The sequence below is a fragment of the Nomia melanderi genome, chromosome 4, assembly GCF_051020985.1.
Source record: "Nomia melanderi isolate GNS246 chromosome 4, iyNomMela1, whole genome shotgun sequence".
Classification (NCBI taxonomy): Eukaryota; Metazoa; Arthropoda; class Insecta; order Hymenoptera; family Halictidae; genus Nomia; species Nomia melanderi.
Genome location: NC_135002.1, coordinates 17,908,403 through 17,934,054, shown reverse-complemented (window position 1 = coordinate 17,934,054; position 25,652 = coordinate 17,908,403). Strand labels below are relative to the sequence as shown.

General features: G+C 31.6%; 1 protein-coding gene and 1 long non-coding RNA gene across 10 annotated transcripts in view; one reads left to right on the top strand and one right to left on the bottom strand.

Annotated features, from left to right (window-relative positions):
- Nucleotides 1-25,652, top strand: part of LOC116425220 (Myosin heavy chain-like) — a 120,961-nt gene that overhangs the window by 38,262 nt on the left and 57,047 nt on the right. For all 9 annotated transcript variants that reach the window (XM_031972647.2, XM_076367269.1, XM_076367265.1 and 6 more), the window contains 11 exons: nt 2,022-2,210; nt 2,499-2,675; nt 4,249-4,449; nt 4,649-4,801; nt 5,328-5,908; nt 6,222-6,404; nt 6,774-7,036; nt 7,122-7,284; nt 7,391-7,565; nt 8,187-8,345; nt 9,102-9,317. In XM_031972647.2, the coding sequence (XP_031828507.2) occupies nt 2,022-2,210; nt 2,499-2,675; nt 4,249-4,449; nt 4,649-4,801; nt 5,328-5,908; nt 6,222-6,404; nt 6,774-7,036; nt 7,122-7,284; nt 7,391-7,565; nt 8,187-8,345; nt 9,102-9,317 (2,460 nt within the window). The remainder of the gene's footprint in view (nt 1-2,021; nt 2,211-2,498; nt 2,676-4,248; nt 4,450-4,648; nt 4,802-5,327; nt 5,909-6,221; nt 6,405-6,773; nt 7,037-7,121; nt 7,285-7,390; nt 7,566-8,186; nt 8,346-9,101; nt 9,318-25,652) is intronic.
- On the bottom strand, nt 21,647-24,146 carry LOC116425227 (uncharacterized). The gene is made up of 3 exons (XR_004234651.2): nt 23,945-24,146; nt 21,904-22,128; nt 21,647-21,700 (listed from the first exon to the last, which is right to left on the bottom strand). It is a non-coding gene; the product is annotated as an uncharacterized LOC116425227 (long non-coding RNA).

The window sequence follows — 25,652 nt, the reverse complement described above, 5'->3', positions numbered from 1 at the left end:
AGCGTGTGTAGTCATAGGCAACTGAAAATACACAAAATATTCTACAAGGTATATACCACTACGTTGACTGTTAATGTACGCATAAGAAGAATTTTAATTAATCCAGTGACAAGAATTACTCGATTTTGAATGTAACTATAATTGATCTATTGGGTTGACTAATAAGTTCGTTTGCGAATTGGGTTGCTATGTATAAATATATCAAATCACAGACTGTCTATAGTATATTCAATGAGTCGAAACTCCAGATATTTAAAAAATGTACAAAGTGGCTGTCAGACGGTATAAATGTGTACAAAAAACGCAATAATTGCAAAATGTATTTATACAAATAGTAGAAATGTTAATATAAACTAACAAAATAGAACAGATACGAATACAACACAAAACAAACACAGCAAAGAACAATATTAGGATAGAAGAAGTGTAAAATAATTGTGAATCGGACAAGAATAAGCAGTAAATAATAATGTAAACTGTAATATTTGACATTTTGACGTTTTACAGGTTATTGTGAATTGATGCAAATACTCGTATACATCCGTGAAATTCACAATTAAAGAATATTGGACGTCAGTGACAGATAATAGTGTTTAGCGATTGCTGTCCCTCTTATATTCGTTAACACGTGAATATTTTTGTTATATCTCTGAGTGACGCGACTCACTGAATATTCCACTACTTATACAAGGTTTCCTCACTTCGTATCAGTTTGTTTTCAATTATTCCGCATGAACTCACATGTGAAAGAAAGGGAACATCGGTCTATCTGTTTAGTAGGTACACAAAGGAATAATCTGTTACGAACTGCTACCATGTAACCAGATTATTAATTCCGAAAAGCATTATGCACGATTAAATGAATAAAAAGCAGCAGTAAAAGAGAATTACCAACGCCACTGGCGTCTAAAAGAGGCGTCGTCTTCCACTACGATAACGCTTGGCCGCATACATCTCTGAGATGTTTTGCCACATCCATCATATTCACTTGATTTGTCTTTATTCAACTTTCATTTATACCAATCACTGCACAATTCCTTCAACAAAAGTTATTGGAGGGAATAAACACGCATATACTCGAATTTTTTAACAAAACACTCAACAATTTTATACAGAAGGAATATTTAAGGGGGGAATTTCCGGTTACAGAAATAAAATCGACTAATTTTTCAAAAGCCTCCTTTTGAGGAAAACGATTAACTACGAATGTTTATTGGTTTACAAGTACAAAGAAACATTTACAAATTAAAAAAAAACATTATTTATTTATCACTTTATCACTATTAAAACAATTGTTGTCATCCTTTTTGTTAGTGCAACAATTATTAATGTACAGTGCAGTACTTCTAATAATCATCAGAATCTAAAAATTAAACAAATTTCCTAAAGTTAGATAATTTTTCCGGGACCTATCAATTTCTAACGTGACATTAAGTCTGTTAAGAAACTTTTTTCTTTCTTAGATTTTGATAATCATTATAAGTTACACTTTATAAGTTACACTGCCCATCAATTGCAGTATGAAAGAGGTCTTTATAATTTTTAAATGTACCTTTGTGCTTGTAAAATAATAAACATTCATACTAAAAGCAAAGTAACGAAAAAACATATTGAAAAACTAGTCGTTTTTATCGTTAGAACAGTAAATTCGTTCCTCGAATTACCAAGCAGGTGAGAAAAGGTGACATAGTAAAGTGGCACATACGTAATCGATTACGTACCTTCTATGTAAAAATAATAGTAACTTATATCCTTCGGAAGAAACGCGAACAGTGTTATTACTCAACCTAATACTTCAAATTACATCGTATGTCGGCATAAGCGTCGAAGGTTTTTTTACATTGTCATCACGATCCTCCCCGTTATGTGACCTTCCGGATTCATTATGTATGCACAATGCACGTAGCGAGACACTGTTATATCGAGAATGTTACAGTAGTGTAAAAGGTTAATAGCATCGGACACGTTTAACTGTTCCGTAGAAAGTGATAAGTTATATTGATTCGTTTGTTCGATAAAAGGCCCGATCGGAAGAACACTTGGCACAAGAACAAGAATGGCTGAATTACGAAAAGGTGTGGTTATTGCATCGAGGTGGTTTTACTCTCGCGACCAAATATGGCTCAGCGGATCCGGATACGGGAAAGCTGAGGATTCGTCTAGCCACTTCCGGCGAAGAACTTCTCATAGACGAGGAGGATGTGGAGAAGGTATTAATATACATTGCTAGACGCTGCTATAGTAATATCCTATTACAAAACCATTAATATATGATAATGAAAAGTTCAGTTCTTGGATTATATTGAAATAACTCATTGCTCATTATGTAATTTTCGTTGAAATGACCGTAAGTCGCAAATGTCAAATACGAATTCAAGATGACTCGCGATCTTCGATATACGTGCATAATCGAATATTTTGACGAATTTATATAAAAAATTGAACGAATCTATATAAGTTTGTACGTTAAATGAGATGAATCATTTATTCTGTTACAGGCCAATCCTCCGCAATTTGACAGGGCAGAAGAGCTTTCCCGATTGCGGTTTCTTAACGAATCCTCTGTTCTCCACACACTGAGACAACGTTACGCTAGTAATTTAATACATACTTATGCAGGCGACAGTATGATCATCATTAATCCGGTGGCGCCATTAGCAATCTACTCAGAGAAGGTAAATGGTTTTACATTTTCAAATGAAAATTTTTCTTTGTTCTCATTACATCTTACGTAATGTTATCTTAGAATAATTTCAACTATGACATGTTGTTTCATTTATTTGCTAATAAAATATCATCAGTTTGAAATAGTTTAATTAAATATTACTTTCATATATACTAAGGACAATTTCTTGTATCTGGAAATATTGGTTCTACTAGATAAACAGCTAAACTCTACATATAGTTAGTAACTATTGGAACATGTAGTATTCATGACATGGAGTGTTTGAACAGGTCAAGTTCGAGTCAAGTTTTTATTCTGCTGTTTTGTCAAAGTTTATTTCAAGCGTCTGTGTGCGAATTATACATTATTACAGCAGAGACAGATTGTTGAATGTCTAAACTGAAATAGAAAAAGAAAAAAGTAATTGTTATTTATTCATTCTTGATCAGTACAACGTACGCGTAGAAGATTATATTCCTTCTTTGAATGTATTTCGTAAATGAATCTTCGACGTTTATTACATTTCGTTCTATATTTATTATTATTACCAATGCAAATATAACGTTTCGAACATTTCGACTACGCGTAAACCAACGGCGGGTCAGTAATGACGCAATGCGTCGAGTGAGAACGGAACTTAGTGAACTTGGGAATTCAAAAAATTATTAACTTTGTGTGTAAGTAGAGGAAGTTAAGCCTAATACATTGTAATTTTTTCGTGTTGAATATCACTTTGAAGAGGTGAAACCACCCCTTGAGAAAAATATAAATTTTTCTTTCCCGTGGATTATCTTGAAAACGGTAAGACAGCGAAAAAGAATTTAAACAAAAAATACAATATTCTTGCATGTCTATAAGATTACAAAATAAAATTTTATAGATGTGGAAGAATAATATATGAGATAGGATATATTCTATAAAATATGTATACGTCTAATCTCTTCCATTTTTTTTATAACAAAAATCAGGACGATATCGATGTCAGTGTCGCTACATAATCTTTTTCAAATGGAACTATGTGTCATTGTGAGTCGATGTACATTACGTCTAATGAATTCATGAAGTTTCATCTGGTAAAGGATTAGAAACCTTTAAACTTCCTTCGTATCTTCATATATGCATAAGATATAAACTAAACTAAATTAAACTAAATGGTTAGATTCTAAAACGACATTAACTTTTGGCATGTTTTCATTACTTTCCAAGAGATTTAATTGTCACATTTTATGAAGCTTCACCGTATATATTTGCATTTGTTATGAATAATTAAATATTGTACCGTAATTCCTTTAAGATACTCGGAGGCTATAATTTTTATGTAAAAATTTATTTCTTCTATATCTTACCCGGCATGGGTAAAAATTTCGGCACTTCTTTAATTTGTTTTAATGCTACGTTTAATTCTGTAAAGTATCCATTAGATGTTGTTGAATGTAAATTCTCATTTCAGTACATGATTATTGCACTATGTGCATAATTTTTTATTTGAAATGTAGATAAAATTGTTTTAGCAGTGTTCTTAAATCTTGTAATATTTTAAAATTCATTATCTTATTACTAAATTGTTGTTTCACTTTATTTAGGTGGCGCTTATGTTTAGAGGATGTAAAAGTGAAGATGTGCCGCCCCATGTTTACGCGATGGCGCAAGCAGCCTATAGAGGAATGTTAGCAACTCGAAGAGATCATTCATTAGTTTTTCTAGGTCGTAGTGGATCAGGAAAAACTACGAACTTCAAACATGCTCTTCATTACCTGGTGCTAGCTGCAGGCACAGTTAACAAAGTAAGTGAAAATCTTAGAATTTTGCTCTAACATTAATTTCTTCACAAACTATACCGAGGACTTATTAGGTCTATATAATTTTTAGTGTTTATAATAATTCTGTACTGTGAATTATTTGATTCTATACGTTAATATTTATAATAACTGCAAACTATATTTTTATAGAATTTAATTCATATTAATTATTTGATTTTTAAAGATCCTGACCATTGAGAAACTCAATGCCGTCTTCACTGTGCTAGAAGCATTTGGAAATTGCAGAACATACATGAATTCTAATGCAACGCGTTTTACGCAACTTTTTAGTCTAGATTTCGACCAATCGGGGCAAATTGCGTCCGCCTCTTTGCAGGTAATTTAATGCATCTGTTTGTGTTATTATTAATTATGTTTGTAGTTAATATTACAATATACTTCTAAGATATTTTATAATTGTAAATATTCTGTGAATGAAATATAATATTTTATATTCCGCATCTGTAAAATATTTTTTTTCTGTTATATATAATATGATTAAAAAATTGAATATTAAATCTCAATGAAATAAAAGAGACAATCAAATTATTATTTTGTAAATTATACCGGATGTTTCATTATAGGAAAGACATATTTAAAATCATGTACTCCTGTACAAATTTTTATGTTACAAAATCTATAAGAACGAAGAATTGTACAAGGATCGCTTATAAAATATGTTAGATTAAAATTTATATCGAACGGTGTTATCTAGAAAATTATACTTATAGTTATACTTAAGTTTAATTTCAAATTATACTTCATTTTAATAGATTATTCTTCTGAGTTGTTTGAACATGCTACATTATATTGGACTATTTTAATTTAAACGCTCTAACTTTGCGTTTTTTTGTGTTCATAAGGTGCTACTACTAGAGAAGTCAAGGATAGGTAAAAGAGCAAATGGAGATCCAACCTTCCATGCTATTTACCGCTTGCTGGCAGGCGCTGAAGGTGCTTTAAGAAAGGAATTGCATCTTACAAATTTAGTCGCGGAAAATAATTCATTCATCACGCCTCTTCAGAAGCATGAAGATAAACAACGCGCCATGGTTGAATTCAATCGAATTGTGGCGGCCTTTAGGACTCTTGGTATCTCGGAAGCCGATGAGAAAGCTATTTGGCTGGTACTCACTGGTATATATCACCTGAGTTGCGCGGGTGCTGTCAAAGTTGGTACTAGTTCTCAAAGTCGGTGGCAGTTTGCAAGAGTAGAGTGTGCAGAGAAAGCAGCCACATTACTGGGTACCACGGTCGAGGAATTGAGTAGAATAGTGTTCTCTTGTAACGGAGGTGGTGGTACGCCGAGTACTCCAAGGCCGACATTGAGGACACCCAGTCCTACAGAACAAAGCAAGGACATAACAGGCCTCGACGCTCTCGAAGGGTTACTCATTGGACTTTATTCTGAAGTATTCCATTGCATCGCGGCCCTTATTAATAAGTACGAGCATATTTACAGTACTTTCCTCATTATAATTGTGCTACTTACTCGTTCATTTATGGCGATTTATAGAAACCAATCGATTCTATTTTATGGATTTTTCCTCATCGATTCGATTTTGGCTTGTCAATGAAAACAAAAAAGAATAATATTGTGATATTATAAATATTTACACTTTAACGTTTGATAATCAAACGAAAGAGAATGAAAGAAACTCCACTGACATAATGCAACTATAATGGGGAAATGTTGTATGTTGAGAACAGCAAACACAGTAATGTTAACAATAATATTGCGTTTTGTTAATTACCAGATCCATATCATCGTCTGTACATACGGTAGCATCTTTATTGCTCTGCGATTCGCCAGGCTTTCAGAATCCTGCTACATGTGGACGACAAACTGGAGCTTGCTTCGAAGACCTTTGTCATAATTATTTGCAAGAACGTTTGCAATTGTTGTTTCATCACACAGCATTAGTGGCTCCGAGAGACAGGTGCTTAATTTCATGATATAAACTCACTTAACACTTTCGCGACTAGATAGTATTTCTAGGGTGCATCTAAATCGGGGAGCCACATCTCACATTTAAAACCTGAATGATCGTTGATCATCAACGGTTTATAATTTGAAAATACAGTTAAATGAGTTTGTCATCCTTCAGTTGTAACTATTAAAATCATACAGATGCGGCATTGCATTGACGACTCTCAGTTTTAGATTCGGCACGTTATCGTATTATGACACCAACTACGTATTTTAAATTTAATAATATACAATAATACGTTATCGACCAGGAAATTATTCATTACTATACTGTTCATTATTGGGCTATTCATGACTCATGACTCACACTGGAATTTAGATACATCCAAGAAGGAATCGACGTAGATTACGAAGATGACTGTGATGAAAACGGTATCGGGTCGCCACAAGCTTTGATTTCACTACTAGATCGTGGAAGTTCACAAGGTGCAACAATGCTGCGAACTAGTCAAAATGATCTTAGCGGAAGTAGACAGATGGAACGAAAAGGGCTTTTATGGTTACTGGATGAAGAAGCAGTATGTCCTGGTGGTAGCGACGAGACCTTCTTGGATCGATTATTTTCTCATTATGGAGATCGAGGTACCTTCATATCTGTAATGCCACTTTCTAAATATATCCAGTACTAAAGTTTACATTTACTTCTCCAATGTTTCTCTTTTAACAGATCATCAAATGTTATTAAGGAAAGCACCCGGTAGCAATCAATTTATTTTGCAACATTTATTGGGTACTAATCCTGTGCTTTATACGACTACCGGTTGGCTTAAAGCTACGAGAGAAAATCCGGTTACTAAAAGTGCCATTACAATTCTTCAAGAAAGCACAAGGTATCTTTAGATTTCTTATACAAACAATGTGTGATTCTATTTTTCTAAACTTCCATATAAAACACCGTTGTTTCGATTCTTAATGTTGTGTTTTGTTTAATATCAGAGAAGATGTTAACATGCTGTTTGTGAGTGCGCGGGGAGCTGGAGTTTCTGGAACTTTATGCAGTTCAATGCCTGGATTAGAAGGTTCACAGTCTTTAAGAAGAGCTTCGAGTATTAGACGAACATTTACTGCCGTGAAAAGAAAAAATGTTTGTTTGCAAGTGAAATTCACTGTAGTAAGTATAAAAGTTACTATTACTGTTACTTATTAACAATAGTTAGCATTATTACCACGTTCATATTATATTATTGTGTCCACTCTGTGGAATCATCTGAGTTTAAAAAAACCCTAAGCATCAACTGGTAAACATGGTATTAATGTCTAAACTGTAACAAATATTTTGTCGTGTCATTGGTACAATAATTTAATTTTTGTTGAATGGACAAGATAGCTCCAAAATATTAAGGAACTTCAAATTTTACTAATCAAGTACTCACTTAGGGTAATTCATTGCACCCTATTTTCCGACATCTGAAATATCTTTTCAGCCAATTCAGAAATAAAAATAATTACAGATGAAAAATGATTCGTCTTTTAAGAATATACTTCTCATATATACATGATTGTGGTTGTAGTTGAGCGGAATATACTTAGTAATTTGGCGTGACTCTGGGTCACATCTAATTTCTGTTAGAACTTTATTTATAAATACTATCGGTAAATACACTTGTAATGCATATAACTTATATTTATATAGAATTTATGTGACCATGGTTAATATATGTATACTTTCTCATATCATATTCAATATTTGTTGTGTATGACGAAAACAAAATATAAAGTTTAACATTTTTAGGATGGACTAGTGGAAACATTGAGAAGAACGCGAGTCAAGTTCCTTCATTGTATATTACCACAGCACACTTCCGGTAGTACCGACAACAAAAGTTTATTGTCTGTAAAAACCAATCAGAATGAAGACAGTATAATCAACGTGCCTCTTTTACGTTCTCAGGTAAGCATTTTAAACCTTTTTTTATGAGTGGGCTATCAATTTTTTAATTGCCATTTAGGAAGTTATAGTAAAAGTTGGATAAAGACATGAAACAATCAGCAACGTAAATGCTACCCGACATTTATCTTATTCCTGAGATAAGGGTTATTTTGACCTATCAAGGCGCTCGACGGTAGAGAAGTGTAATTTAATCCAAAATTGATTGTTGATGAGACTAGTACAAAATTCAACCATTAAAATTTTTTATCTTTGACTTTTAATTAATTGAACTTTTGTTCAATTGAAATTTGTCCAAACTTGTTGCTTAAAATATTACTGATCCTACGCGATGTAATTTGAATTATATTTACTTGTTAAATAGATGAGAGAAATAAATTGTTATCATTTAGTAAATTAGTAAACGTGATTGAAATTATATCATGTTTGGTGTCACTTTAATCAGAAAGACTTCACAATTAAATTGGTAGAATTTTCATTCAAGGAAAATGAAAAATGAAGAAGTTTCATCGTTATATTAGTATTATCTTATTGATGTGTTTCTTTTGTCCATTCTGACTCCCGGGTTTGTTTTTTCACACACTTTTTTTCTATATTCGTCAAACTCGATCGCTGAGCACGGCCTATGTTTACATTTCTGATTTTCAAGCATTTATCCAACATTTACCGTATTCGTATCTGATGACATTTTTATTTTATAATTTGTCGAATGTGAATGTTTTAATATAATTTATTTAAAGTGTATTATTTCTTATATAGTTACGAGGAAGTCAAATAATTGATGCTGTTCGGTTACATAAAGTCGGATTTCCAAAACACATGGCATTAGGCGAATTTAGAAGACGGTTCAGATTATTGTCGAGTGAATGTAATGCACGGCCTGGTAGTCCTGTAGGTGATGAACGACGTACTGTGGAAGATATGTTACTGACTGTTGACATTGACCCAGCTTCATACCGTGTTGGACAAAGTCAAGTAAGTCAATATTTAAAATATTCACTTTTTTTAAATGAATTTGTTTTTATTTTTAAGTATAATACATATTAAGTACATTAATAAATTTTATTGTTGTTTGTATACATTCTGAATTATTTATTTATTAATACATTTAACCACTTGCACTAAAAATTTATTATCAAATGCGTGACAAATCCGTTTAAAGCAATTTACAGCAAGTTGACACTTAAAATAAATAAAAAATGTAAAATGTTTTAGTCCTTACTTATTGTAAGCCTGTAATAAGGTCACCTTTGGACAGCAGAATTAAACGATGTGTTATAAGTGATAATGTGATAACGTTTGAGAAAGTTAATAATTGTTATACGTAGCACGACATTCCAGTGCAAGAAGTTAATGAATGAAATTTTAATTACATGATAATATTAACTTATAAAACAGTTAGCATTGACTGGGAAAGGAAATGTGAGTGCTATTAAAGAAATACAATACGAAAAAACGAATAATGAATACACATAAATAGAAGAAAGAACAAAATAATGACCTAGAATGAACTATCAATAATTCTATTAAAACCTAAATTACTCGACATATTTTCATTCTTTCGTATTTGTGAAATAGAATTATTATTTAATAAATATATTCTGAAATTCAAGTTACTAGGATACGCTGTTACATGCAGGTGTAGAAGTAACATTAAATGGATCATTATCTACTCTAATTATTTGTACATTTTTAACAATTGAAGTAAATTCCAAGTATCTTAGTACTTAATCAAATTCCTAATAATAGTGATTTTTGTTATTATTATCATTTTTATTCGTTATTATTTTTTAACAACTTCAGTATCTATCACATGTTATTTAATATTGATAATAAATTTGCCATTTGCAACATTATGGCCACTTCTCCTCTTTGATGATATTGTCAATTATGCCGTAATTATACGATAGGAATATTGCGTTATAATTAAGTTCGTGTCATTCGGTTAGTTGCTTCAAAAATTTACTGTATTTCTAGGACATTCAAGTATGCCCCGTACTTTGAAAAAAAAAATGTAATTTATATTTAGTATAGATTTATATATTTCTTTAATTTCTCTCGAATTTTTTAAAGTTTTCAATACAAGATATAAATTCCAGTTTAACTATTTCCTTTACATTAATTTCTTGTTTTATAATATCGTATCAAACTCGTATTGATAATTTTAAATTAAATTTCATAAATATTCTGTTACATTTATATTATATCTATAATATTTATATTATAGGAAATTAGTTTTGTAATAAAATAGATTAATTCTTTTATCTGTTAGGAAGTTATTAAGCATAAAGTAACACTTTTGAGCTTAAATAAGGGAAAGTCTATAAATCATGGGGTTAAAATATTTTATAAATATTTTAATTTTATGTTTTGCATCATCATCGGAAATAATTGGTAGAGGTCGAAAAATATTGTTAGATTGAAATTTACAATAACTAGGAATACACTCAAGAATAGGGTAACCAATAATTTTGTTGGAAATGCTTACGAGGACAGTTGCAAACTCAATACGTATTCTGTTGTAATCTGTGTACATATAATTTTAAATGCATATACGGGTAAGTAAGCTGGAGAATGTCAAACAACTTTCTCTTGGAAGTATTTCAGTCACGTCGTTGTCAATAGCAGGTGGTATATCGTAAACAAGTGGGAATACTATACTTGAATAAATTTTTATTTAAGATTATAAGCTTTGTTTAGTCTTTCAAATTTATTGACTTTGATATAACTTTTACCACAGAAATTGATAGAATTCTGGAGATTATGATTTTCTATAAAATCGCAAATCGGAAGTAAAAATTCAAAAATTCATACAGCATAAGTAAATTTGAATTCTGTTTAATTCTTACGACTGTTCATTAGTTGTTCATTTTATAATACTGGCTTAAACTCATTTGCAGACCGATTGCAATGACGTACTATATTATATTTATCATACATTATTTCGCATATAAATTAAAAAAAATTGAATAAATTTAGGCATAATGTTTTTTTCTCATAATACTGCAGTTTTATAGGAAAAAATTTCAGTACAAATATTTCGATTGCTGATGAACGTAGAATATAATACAACATTTCATTATATGAACTGTTGAAAGTACTTATATGTAACTTGATGAAGCGCAACAATGTGAAACAATGAAACCAAGTTCTAAGTTGTAGAATGCATAATTTAAAAAAATATGTATATCACATTTGTGGTGATTCTACGATTTTTTATGTCTTTTTTTGTTTTAAGAACAAATTTCTTAATACTATGCAAAACTCAATCGAATTTTATACGTATATGGACGTATCACTGTGTTAAGCCCAGTCATGTGAATATACATTATATTTCAATTTTGATTTTCAGTTCAATAGTCAATTTTACGAACATTCTGCATTTGACTCTTTGCAAGCATCAGTTTTTTTTTACATATTCATTTCTGATTAATACTCTTTTCTGTATAATCTTTTGTAAATAATTACGTAAAACTTTCAAGAGCAAACGAATATTTCGAGCCGAATTATGATATCAGCTTAATTATTTCTTACGAACAAGTTTATTGAAATCTAGAAATTTCTTATTTTAGCGCGTTTTGTTCCCGAGACGAACATTTTTACATCGAAATACGTACATAGACGCCTTACAATTTCGATGTAAAATTGAAATTGTATCCGCGGTCTGAATTGAAGCTAGAGTAAATTTTCAATTAGTACTGCAATGTCAGCTCAGATGTGCGAGACGCGTGCAACCGTTTGACCGTGAAAGTACAAACTGGCGAGTATCGCTCGCAATAAGAGCGACACGCGGCCCGTGACTTTCTCGTGGCCTAAATAGAAATCATTGCACTCTTCACAGTCTCTCTGTGTTCGCAGAATTCAGTGTTCTCCTAAGGCTTTTTCGTTGCGAAAGTGTTTCATCCTGCCCACTTCTTTCTTTTTTCTTCTTCTTATTATTAATGCTTTACTTTGTAACCTCGGCCTAATTAACTTGATACCGCCTTTTGGACAACGAACATTCTCCAACTGAAAATTACTTATGCCTTTACGAACCACTACATAATAAGAATATCAATTATTTTCGGCTATTTTATATGAATTCCATCGCTGCGGGTATGGACTATTGAATTATTAGTTACTGATTCTGCTGATACTTTCCATAATGACAACAAATGTAAGATTGGTAGGAAAGTAAAAAAACTTCTATCCTTTTGTGATCAATCAATGTTTTTATCCATACGATGAAAACATCTTTCGCGTGTTGTTAAAGCGAAACTTATCTTTCAAGGATTGTACACGAGAATTCCTTCTTCTTACGGACAAATGTAATGAGTGAAACTCTAACGTCAGTATACTTCAAGTAACAGGTGTCTTAAGCTTTTATCTCCATTGTTTGATTTTCAACCCTTATTCTTTTCCAAGGTATACTGAAAGGTAGGAAGATTGTGAAAGTTTAACGTACATTTTTATCATAAGAAATTAAAAACGAGTAACGAATCAGCATATCAAAGAGCTAAGATTTTCGAAACATTAAAATACCATTGTTACAGAACTACAAATTTTATAAAAATGGCACCGAAGTTTTCGTATAAAAGAATACAATTCTTGTAGAAGTACTAATTTTTACTTATGTATATACAGGTAGCAAAGAAATGATAATGTATTATCTTCTTTCCGCATCAAACGCGAAGCTATTTCGATTCGCGGTTAACGTACGTTTTTCTGCTGTAAAAATGATTTTTATATGTTTCACGTGTTTCTTGTACTGTTTTTCATCTTCAACTTTCAACCGCCTTTGTGTTCTCAATTTTGGAACATTCTCTATTACTGATTGCATTGCATGTAGATACGTCTGTGTGAAGTTTTAATGATTAAGGGTGAAAGTTTGATGCCAAAAATTCAGTCTATTATTCAAAGTTAATTTATTGATATACCATTATACCTTCGACAGGTTTAGTACGTATAATATATAGCAGTTTGGTCGATCAATTTACTTTCTTGAAATTCGTTTGGTACTCTTCTTATTGATAAAATATTATTTTTCGTACAACTTTGTGGGCAGTGCATAAGAAATGTATAGTTGATATTGATGAAAGTGTCAACTATTAACATGTAGACTGTTATAAAAATCTTGAGCGTTTTTCATATCACTTATTCTATCATATATACATCACTTATTTTCCCGTAGCAGAGATAAATAAAAATAAATATTAATTATCCGGTATTACGATTCTTGCGTTACACTATAATCTAGTTACTTACGGCGTTAAAAATTTTCATTCAACGTTGATCATTTTACATAACGAAAGTGTCTATCGTTAGTAACTACTGTGACAGTCAATACATTAATATACGTGTACATAACATGTGTATCGAAACGAATTATGCAAAGAAGGAAGAAGTTATTGCATGTGAAAAAACACATTCGAGCACCGAGAGCCTTAAAAAACTTTCCTTAAATGTATTTGCATCGATACGATGCTTCGTTTCTAAGGTAATTAGATTTGAAAATTATCAAATACGTGTTGTAGCTTTCATTTCCTTGTGACTCCTCTTTATAACCAGCACTTTCCATTTCATGTGCGATGTGATCTTATACTAGCACGATATGTGGTTGGAAAACACTTCTTAGAATAATCGTGGCAAATACTTCTACTAATGAAAGTACTGAATTCTATTGAAAATACAGATATAGGAAACTGAATTTCAAAACATTATTTGGTAAATAACTTATTTTCCAACTGTACAGTGGATAAACAATTTAGTATTTCTGTTTTTTTTTTACCTATGTAACCGTTAGCTTTAATTTTGAAAATATTAGACAAGTATTTTTAATTTTATGTATTATTCGTTTGAAAGTTTGAGTTAGCGTAAATTCATTTCAATTATATTTATCATCGGTTTAGGTCGTCAAATATTTCTGTGAAGTTAAGACACAAATTATATAACTTATTGAAATATTAGGTTGGTGCGTATGAAATGTTGGATTTTTAAGTGAATATATAAAACTACATATCTTTTTTCAAAAGCTGTTTATTTAATTAAAATATGTTCCATTTGCTTTAATACACTTTTCCCAACGAGATTTTAATGCACAAATGCCTGTCTTAAAGAAATTCTGATCTTCAGAATCAATAAACTCTGATATGGAGTTTTTCATACTGTTTAGCCCGTAAAAATTGTGCTAAATGTTTAAAAAATGAAAGTCGGTTGGCGGAAGATCCGGCGATTAAGCTGGGTGCTGCAAAATTTCATATTTTAATTCATTTAATTTCGAGCATTGTCGTGGAGAAGTATTGGGCCATGCCGATTAACAAGTGATGGGCGTATAATTTTCAATTTTTCATGCATTTCATCAATGTACTGGCAGTACTTTTCGGCTGTAATTGTCTCCCCAGTTCCACCAATTTTTCGTGGATGAAGTGATGGCTTTGGAGTATGAGCACAAGCCTCATCCCTATCAAGCCACCGAGCACAACTTTTTCTATTGTCGTAAAGAACCCATTTTTCATCACAAGTAATAATCCGATCGAAAAATGAAACTCGATGAAATCGGGTTAGTAATGATGAGCATACGTTCAACCGATTCGCTCGATTAGTTCGTGCGGTACCCAACTTATTTATTTTTTTCACCTTGCCAATTTCAGAAAGGTGTCACAATATTGTTGTATGGTCAACTTTCATTCTGGTAGTAAATTCTCTTGTAGATACAGTTGGATTCGTTTCCACCAATGCTTTCAGAGCATTATTTTTCACAGACGTTTTGGGTTTTCCACGATTCATTTTGTAGGGAAAAATCACTAGACCGAAAATTTTCAAACCAACGCTGCATTTTTCGATCGTTAACAGTATTCTCCCCAAACACCTGGTTTATATTGCGTGCAGCTTTTGCAGCATTATTACCAAGTTTATACTCATATAAAAAAATTACATGAATATCGGTTGAATTCATATCGGTATAAAATTCAAAACAAATAACAAAAGAGAACACTTTTGAGAAAATTTTCTTTGTTGAAATGTGACTCTGGCAATGGACAGTACAACTATAAACGAAGTTATGCCAAAACCAAAAGCATAACGAAAACAGGGAGACAAACGTTCACATGTAAAGAAAACCGAAATTTCATATACACCAACCTAATATAAAATCAAAGTATAGTTTAAAAATATTTAAAACTTATATAGGTAAATAGTCATTACGAAATAAATTAAAATATATTATACGCTATACGAAAGATACATTTATGTATCTCTTTTCAATTAACTTTCAGTGATGCTTATATGTATATGTATATAAAATTATTCGGGACATGAAAACCACAAGGTTTTTTTTAAGACATTCCAAATTTATTGAAATCAGTTAGATAGACCATACACTGTTTAATTATCACTGCAATTAGAAATAAAAAATAAAAATTTGTTCATTATATAGTCGAAAGAATTCAATTAATACAAATATTAATAAACTCGTAGTGCGTTCAACAAGTCAGGATGTGGCTATGAACAAATGTATACGATTAACGTTTATCTGAAAGAAAAAATCAAATCCCGATGACATCTTTATTTATAGTAACTTTATCGTTTGGGTAGAAACTTACGATACAATAAATTATCTGACAAATATTAATTGAAAACATTTTTAAATATCCGCGTTTTTTCTGTGGAATCGGTAATTGCAATGATAGAGAGTGATTTTTATAATAATGTATCTGTCAAATAGGTACATGACTACTGCTGTAATATTAATGGGGATACTAGAGTACAATAAACAATAAACAAGTTAAAGTTCCTATTTTTAATAAACATTTAAAGATTTACATTGGTAATAACTTCGCTTCTTTTACAGTAGTATTAATATTTTACATCGATTGTACTATTATCCAACTATTAATTTATATCAGTTTATTTCGAAATACTGATCTGTCATTATTTCGTAAATATTAGCTGTTGAACCTATCAGTATTGTACACTCGTGTTTTTAAAAATACAGGTATCTTGAGAATTTTACAAATTTGATAATTAATACAAATAAAATATTATGGAAATAAATTTCATTTCATATCTTCGGGTTCCATTCGTCCCGAAGTATCACTTGCCTATATACAGAGTCAGTTTGCAAAAAAAATGTAAAGAAAAAGATACTCGAAATATTATTTCAAGTTTTTTGTGAAAATGAAAAGTTTACTATGAAAGTGAAAGTATAATGTATATAATATTTAAAAATAGTGCCGTATTATATTTCATGCCATTCGAATGGACTACTGAATACTATGTTTAAGAATATTAACTCAGTAAATATTCAAGAGAAGGTTTTCAGAACGGAAGTGCGACCGCTAATCAGCGCGTGCCTTTCATTCGGGCGTGTTTAATTTTGTTAATTTGATCGCATGCATTCTTCATAAAATAAATACGGTTAGATTCTCGTTGCCAGTTGGTGTACAATTTTCAGTAGCAATTCCACAAATCGAAACTCACGGGAAGATTAAAAATGCCCAGATATAGGTATCTAAATTTTAATAACCGTAATATAAATATAAATTTCTGTGGACTAATAGACAAAAGCCAGTTAACTGTCTATCAGAAATTTGCTTATTCTATTAAAGGATCTATCAAGTTTCAAGTTAAGTGAAATCTATTTAAAATTTATCAAAATTTCTTATTACCCTAAATTCGTATACTTCATAAATATATGAAATTAGTAATATGATGATGCTTGATAAACTCTAAATACTTATCTGAATATAATTCTTTATATCTTAACCGGCTAAGTTGTAGACATTGAAATAAAACGTGATTTTATTTATTTTGTTATTATTATAAAGTTTTTAAAACATTTTACCTTATGAAAACATACGAATGATAACGTTAGAAGGCCCACAAAGAAGTATAATATATTAAGCATTTTTCTGTTATCATATTGATTTGTAAATCGCTGATTTTCGATTAGAACGGAAATAATTAAATTTTATAGATTCTAACAAGACTTCGTGGTACAGATTTCAAAAAGGTAATAAAATAACAATAAAATAATAAGTCTTGGTTAATTTTGGAAAAATTAATTGCTCGCAGTTGTTTTGTCATTAACAATTATTAGCTATTATTAGTATCTACTACGTAATACAACAAAATTAAATTCTTTTTCTACTGGACCGTTTTATAAAGTTTACGAGTAAATGCGACCATTCTCAGTTGCAGATTTTCTGATTCGTATTTTATAGTACGTATGATATCGGTAGTCACTTGCTAGATCAATTATACTTGTTTATAATTATTCATCAGATTAATACAGTTGGTGAACACGCAATAAATTATATAGGTAATCCGCGAAGAAAAAATTAAATCTTAAGTTTTTCCCCATAATTTATTATCAACGGTTCATAACTGGTAAAATTTTCCTAATAATAATGAATATGAAATAAACCATGGAATCGTTTAAAATTGGTTTTAGTAATATTTTAATATTTTAATAATAGTTGCATATTCCGACTAAGTAAAATTAATCTAATTAAAATTATGCGAAATAGATATTCGATGAATATTGGGTACAAAAGAGTAGAGACTTAAGTGATCGATGATCACAAATAATAATCTACAAATACGTACGTAACGGATTTGGAGAAAGTGGAAATAGATAGAATGAATCGATCAGATTTATCTTTACTGTTCGTGTTTAACATAATTTAAGGTTATTTTTATTCATGAAAAAATTTTGTATATTCATTAGGCTAGACAAGTGGTTAACAGAACATATAAATGTATGGTGTACAAAAATTCGAAAATGATTAGGTTGTGTTACGAAAGGTATCTCATGAGTTTATTTCATGGAATTTCTTGAATACGACTTAAATATGACTTGAATATGCAAACTGATATTGCTTTTTCATTAATCCATTTTAAACTTTTACATATATATTTATATTGTATGGAAATATAAAGTATGAAAGAGAAATGTAAAATAACTGTTCTACATTCTGTGGTAATAATCTTGTCCTTGTCGTTGAAATAATATTATCACCAACAAAACTGGAATCATTCACTGATTAGTTGTATCAGAAACGTAGTGTATTGCTAACGGTAGTGAAATTGTAATAATCTCGAAAAAACAATCGAAAAAGTGTGAAATGCAAATTTTTTCTTGGAAATATGTAAGTGCTTAAATTAGGGTATCGCGTGCATTTAATTTGCATTTAATACGTACGGCCTACATAACGCTGATAAGTAATCTAGTATTGGAACGCACTACGTAAATTTTATAGTCGGCTTTAATTGATGGTCATACTTTCAAAGTAAACAAAATTTATTCCCGGACGTGATTTAAGTTTTGTAAATCTCAGATAAATCAATATTTTTATTTTGCGAGATACTTTTGCGAACTCAATCGTTTTTGAATTCTCGTACACTTCTATCAAACCGTTAGTAAACCTTATGTCCTTGTGGTTAATGGAGTTCAGACGCTTGTCTTTTTTTAAATCCACGATTTTACGAGAGTATATTGCTTGAAGTACCACTCGAGATGATGAGAATGAATTGTGAAAGTAAATCACACGCAACATCTAGATATATAGGCAGAAACTTTAAGATCTTCGTTAAGCCATTCAAGATCTCGATATTTTTTTTTAAAGACTGTCTCTGGGAGGCAAGATTCGAAATCATCACTTTCACCATTACTGCTCGTTTTTTGTAATCCCGACGATCTTGATTGAGAGTTACTCTTTTTGGAGTCTTGACTAAAACACTATTAACCAGTAAATTAAGTTAGTTTTTGACTACTAACTGATAATAGATATTCATGATCATTACACACCTGACGTGTAATTGGTCTCGAATGGGTTAAGTGACTGTATCTCAGATCTGCTCAAATAGAAAAGATTAAACGTACCTACCATAGTTCGTACAATGAAATTAGTAGAGTATGTATTTGCATCTTCGCTTTAAATGTGAAGCTTACTTTGTGAATCAAAGATGCCTAACTGAAAGTCTTTTAAGCTTTTCATTGGAATTAATCCGTTAAATAACTAAAGGTAATTGAATATTCCGCCCTTGGCAATAAGCAATTGTTTGCGAATTATTCCGCTTAACACTAGAACTACCGAGCATTTGAACTGTTTTCTGAACATTTCTTTATGAAAGCTATAAGCGTGGATTTATTAAGATTTCAGTTAGCTTATATTTCAGTTTACGTATTGCTAAATCAGCGTCTTCAATCATTTCTTAAAGAAGTATCTGTACCTTTGCAGTAATTCTAAAAGAAGAAATTAGGAATTGATCATTTTGACCCATTTAGTAGTTCTAGTGTTAATGATGCAAATGTGTTAATCATAAAGTGGAATCACATACGTGGAGCAAGGGAACACAACATTTTTCGTATTAATAATAATTTGTTGCATGGTACCAAGTTTCGTTTTTAGATGGAACTATATGTATTTTTTATGATTTTTTAGTATTTTATATCAATTCATCCAAATAGCAAATATTATTGAAAATTTGGATTGAGTCCTGAAGTGCTCTTTGTAAAACATCTATCCAAATGTTTATTAAATTTCGTCACGGATGCCGTTTTGTAACAGGATTGGATTTTTCAATGATAATACGCAATAAAATTGCAAGACTAAAGCTTTCACTGCGCTGAATCTTTTTACGTAATAAAATTGCAATAACATTGCAGCGTCCCGCATATTTGTATTCTCCAGATAACGTTCGCATATGTTCTTCCTTCCGCAATGTCGTCGTACATCTCTTTGATGCGATGTGGTGAAAACGGTAGAAATCGGCTGCCGATGGAAGATATCGATGTTTACGGCGGGATTGCAGAATGAAGTTCACTGTGTTGTCTGGATGCACGCTATCTTGTTACAAAACAGTGTGTGTGATGTGATATGGTTCATATCTGGACCGAGCTTAACACGTTTACTACCAGCGCTTATTTCGGTGACGATCCTCTCAATTATAATATTTTTTTCAATCCAACAAATCTTCTAAACAAAATATTAGAAAAACGGTCTGCTCAATTATAATATTTTCTTCAATCCAATAAATCTTTTAAATAAAATATTAAAAAAATGAAACTGATACGAGTCATTGAGTTCCTAAATATAATGTCGTAGTTTATCATTTCTAATAACAATATCTATAGGATTAATTTCATTTTCATTATGTAAAATATAGGATTACGGTCGTCACAAATATGTGACGCTGGTAGCGAACGGGTTAAATTATTGTCACTGGAAACAAATGCGGAAAGTTAGCATTAACACTAACAAGCTTGGATCATCGTTAAATACTTTTCTATAATTTATACGAAACTACTTCAAATCATTTTTTTGCTTCCATGCTCAAGGTCACGAACTGATTTTCCTTATTTTCTTTCGTAAATTCTAATTTTGAAGCTATAATTTTCGCGATCTATACAAATAAACACGTAGTTTTCTAGCGCCAATAGAACAAAGTGAAGAATAAATGTCCGTAAATATAGTGTTAATAAAAGAGAACACTATTTTTTAGGTTCATAACTCTTTCTCTCGCAATGGTGTTTATTTACATTCAAAATCAGTTCTTCGTTTCTTCCGAAAAATACAAAATTTGGGATTGTGTTCCCGATCCAGCAAGAGAACGATATATCTAGTGAATCATTTAGTTTCAGGCTCCTATTTTAAACTACTTGATATTCGAGAAACATCTTATTTCTGTTTCTGTTGTTGATCCGTACCTAAGCTTGTGTTGACGCTTGTGTCACGAAGAGAATGGATTGCCTTTCTTCTTGGAAATATAATTGTAAATGACATAACGCAGTAATTAATACGCTTGATAAATTTCAGTAAGGCCTCTACAAAATGTGATAATGTTAAAAATGTAGCAATTTTAATAACATTTTAATTTCTGAAGCTGATATTTTTAAGATGTTAGTTGCGCTGTCGTATATAATAGAATTTTATCTTTCATGAATTTTCTATAAAATTTAGAAATATATCATAATATACGATATACATGCGTAAATCGTTCAATCTGAGTTCTGAACGTCACGATCTTTATAACGTGTGTAATTTTATTCAAATTAACGTATTTTGTATGTTTTATCAAGTTTTAAATGAAAATGTATACCTTTTAAATGTCTACCTTTTGGACACTTTAAATACTTACAAAATATTATAAGAAAAAGAGTTCAATTTTCTTAACATCTTTTGAGGCAGCATAGAAAAATATTTTAATAGAAATAATAGATTCCTATTTATAATATGATTGTTTATATGATTGAATCTATTATAAATGATTGTTTTCACCAATTTGTATCACACTTCTGAAAGCCATAAACATTTTCAGCTTAATTATAAAGTGAAAATGGAAAAACGATGTTGCATGTATTTGTAGCCAACGGGAGTCTGCAAATGACGTAAAGACAACAATGACATAAAGACAACAGCGAAATTGAATGAAATACGACAAGTGAAATATTAGTTTCCAATGTACTTCTAGTTTTGTACATCAATTCTTATACTACAACTATTAATTTACGTAATAATCCATTATTAAATTATAACAGCAAGACAGGTGAATACAATAAATATAGAGATTACTCGTCAACCTGAAAACTCTCTTGCGATTTCATAACGCGGTCACAGCTATTTTCTGTGATGCTATCTCGTATTTCCTCCACATCAGTTCCTTTCTCTCGTTCGTCAGTAGGCCAGCGGGCATTCTCGAGAACAGCTTTCCAATACGTTCCTTGCGTGGCTTCCAATTTCTCGATGCAGTTGCCATCTCCGCGGACTTGGCAGCGTTTCGACGCGACACGTACAACGAATCTCCTCTTGTGAGAGTCAAGAATAAACAATTATGTGAATTTACTTCATCAAATTCTTGAACGCTTCGTTTATATCACTTAACGCATTGTACGCCGGTACCGCGTAACCGCGGGATTTTTAGCCTATCGTTGAATTGCTAGTCCTACATTAATGTAACATTTTAGATATGTATAACACAAATCCAAAATAAAATTACAAAATCGAATTCCTTATTCTTTTTCGTAAGTTACAAATTTCGGTTTGATTGATGTTTAAAAATAGATCAACATAATCACTGACACTCGCGTTTCCAGTAGCTGAAATTCAGCCGCCGTACAATGTCTTAAGAAATCTACTATTTCAATCTGTATGGATATAAAAAATATATAAGACTATGTTGTCAATACTCAGTTACAGATTGCGCAATGACGTAAAACAACGTTATAGCTATTCTTGTAAAAAAATTAAAAATGACGAGAGGTTATCGGTATTCAGTTAAATAATTTAAAATGACGCAAAACTGCTATACCGATTCTGAAGGTGTTCATTTATGAATGATTATTTCGTACTCGTTTCTTCGCACTGTTTGGATACTTCGAGTTGCTGTTGCACAACGAAATAAAAACGTACGTTCATAATGCTCCAAAACGATTTTAAGTTATTCAGGCAATGCAAGTGCTGCATCATTGAACGCATTAACGTAACGCGATTTTCAATGGAACGTTAAGTTACAAGCGTTCCGTATTCACTGGATTTGATTCCTGTACACTTTTTTCCTTTTTCTCGATTGAAAATCGGCATGCAATGAAAAAGTTACGAAATTATTTCAGTTCACCGATCAGAAATGCTGACGAATATTGCTTACTGGTATCTTGAAGATTTTCAACGTTCACTTCGCAAATTGCACAAACATTTTAAATTATACACAGAAAACTCAGTGGAAAACGAATATTTACAAATATTATATTTGTACAAATGAAATTTCAGTTTTATGCACAAGTCTTTTCGTAAACACCGTATACATTAGGACACGTTAGGTTTATTCGCGAGATCTCTGATGTCTACGAATTGGTTTGTGCAGTTTGTCGTCGATGAATCATCTTGAGATTGTACCTAAGCCAATCTTTCTGTGTAATGTTTTAAAGAAGTCGAATAATATTAATCATTAATGATATATTAGTAGTTAATGTTTACTGAATTATACCGAAAATAGAAGGATAAATATACACTTTGAATTTTAAGTAATACACATAGTATCTTCAGTTTTGATAAATAAAGATATTCTCGAAATACTCTATGACACAGAAGTAAATATATACTGCATTTAAAAATAACGATCCAAAACAGGTGTAAAAATTCTGTGGAACATATGCACCCATAAGGAAAGAAGCTATACCACATAAATATGCAATAATTACATCGTTCTCCGGATTTGGGAGTGAATTGGGAAGAATCGTCGGAAATGTTAATTAGAAACCTGAAGTATTATTAAATCAGGAACCATTTAGAAGTGGTTTGCTGAAATGCAAAGAATCGTAAATATAAATATACAGGAGAATTTAATTAGAACTTTCACTTTTTTAATTTTATTTGATTGGATTTTTCCGTGGAGTTAATCAAAGATATCAAACGCGGAGCATAAGAAACGTTAATATGAGTGAATGATAGTGAATCGATGATTTTCGGAGGATGAACAATGCCGACCGGAATCACTTGAAATAAATACTTGATCAAAAAGTTTGGGATAATCTGAAGATCGTTAAAATTTGAAGCGTATCTATTATCAACGTATCATTGTAACAATAACAACAACGGTAATAGAAAATAATTCGAAACCAGTACCTTTAAATTGCACATTTAATACCGTGAAGACCTTCGTCTACGCTGGCAGGCTACTCGATTCACCTGACGACACGCGAAAACAAATCGAACATTTCGGCCTGTCGAGCTGACTTTCTTGTCTTTGTCAAGTTATTTTAGATCACGAAAACAATACTTATGTCCCCGTTCATATTTATTTGGAATAATGACATTTCAATCGAAAGAAAGGTTTCCTTAACCGTTTGAGTGCCACGGGTCTTTGCAAAAACCCGGTCGAAAAGTGTCAAGCAGCGCGATCGCGCTTCTTTCGTTTCAGTTCATAACCTGAATTACGCTTTTCTAATTTTATTAGTTGAAAATATTTCTGTATTACAAATAATGCTTTCTAATGCGGCGACACTCAGCTAGATGAACGTGCAATAATAAGAATGCAATTCGATCAAATGATTTAATATTTTATTTTTCTCCGTTTGTGTATTTTACTATGTGAAATCGTGCGGTATCATTTAACGTGTTAAATTCCACAATTTCGGGTCCCAGCAGTGGAATTTAGCCGAACAGAAAAAACAGGAGGAAGCTATTTCCTCCCAGAACCTGACTCGAGCACAGCCTGACAAATACAGAGAATCGAATAATGAGTGGAAGTGGAATAGACACAGTCCGCTGAAAATCGAAGGTCGAATCGGAGGACTTCAAACTGATGCCGCACGTTAAATATAAACATGCAACGAAAATTTCAGTTGCAGTAATTTTACTTTCTCAAATACAGCGCCAATGAATTTCTGAGATTGTTGTGATTAAACTGAGTCCAAACACGATGGAAATCGGACTAGTTTTACCGACTTAAAGTAATTAACGATGTTAAATATTCATTTGCCCCACATCGATAAAACTAGACCGATTTACGTCGTGCTTGGACTCATTTTAACGAGAACCTCGACATTCCATTGGTACTACATTTGAGAAGGTAACGTTAAAATTACTGCAATTGAAGTTTTCTTCATTGCATGTGTATATTTGTCGCCTGCGGCGTTACTTTGAAGTCCCGCTCCTCGACCCTCAATGCTCGACGGATTACGTCTATTCCGTTTCTGCTTATTGTATCCATTTTCCGTTCCTGTCCACTGGAATCATGTTAACCCTTTCGGTCATGGCGCCCTCATATAAGGATATACTAAATAAATGCTTGGTGTATCTAAATTCGGTAAATTTGATTGTTTATAAACGCTGTCTGTCCTCATATTATTACAACCATTGATTCTATTTGACAATGGTCTCGACCTCTCTTATCAAATTGTGTTATCACAAAATAAAACTAAAGATGCGCATTCAAGTAGACTCGGGAAAAAATAATTCGTGACCGAAGGGGTTAAATTGAGCTCGAGACAATGAGTAGTGGGGGAAGAGTAAAGCTGGTGCTGTGGAATTTAACCGAGCAGATATCTATAGAATTTAAGCGAGCATTACTGTAGATATTTAGTATGTTACCACATCTTCAGAATGCGGAAAACGTAAATATGTTCGCGTCTGCTGCAAATCATATCCCTTTTCTAGTTGAAGTTTGAAAAAATGATTGCAGAATTAAAATGAACGATTCAAGATCTCGCTATAAGCACATTTTGAGTATATACAGAATCTTGAAACATTAATTTTTGCCCTGTAACTTTTTGTTTTAACTTCTACTATGAAGAAGGTATGTTACAGTCGGATTGTTACAGTTGCGTGAATC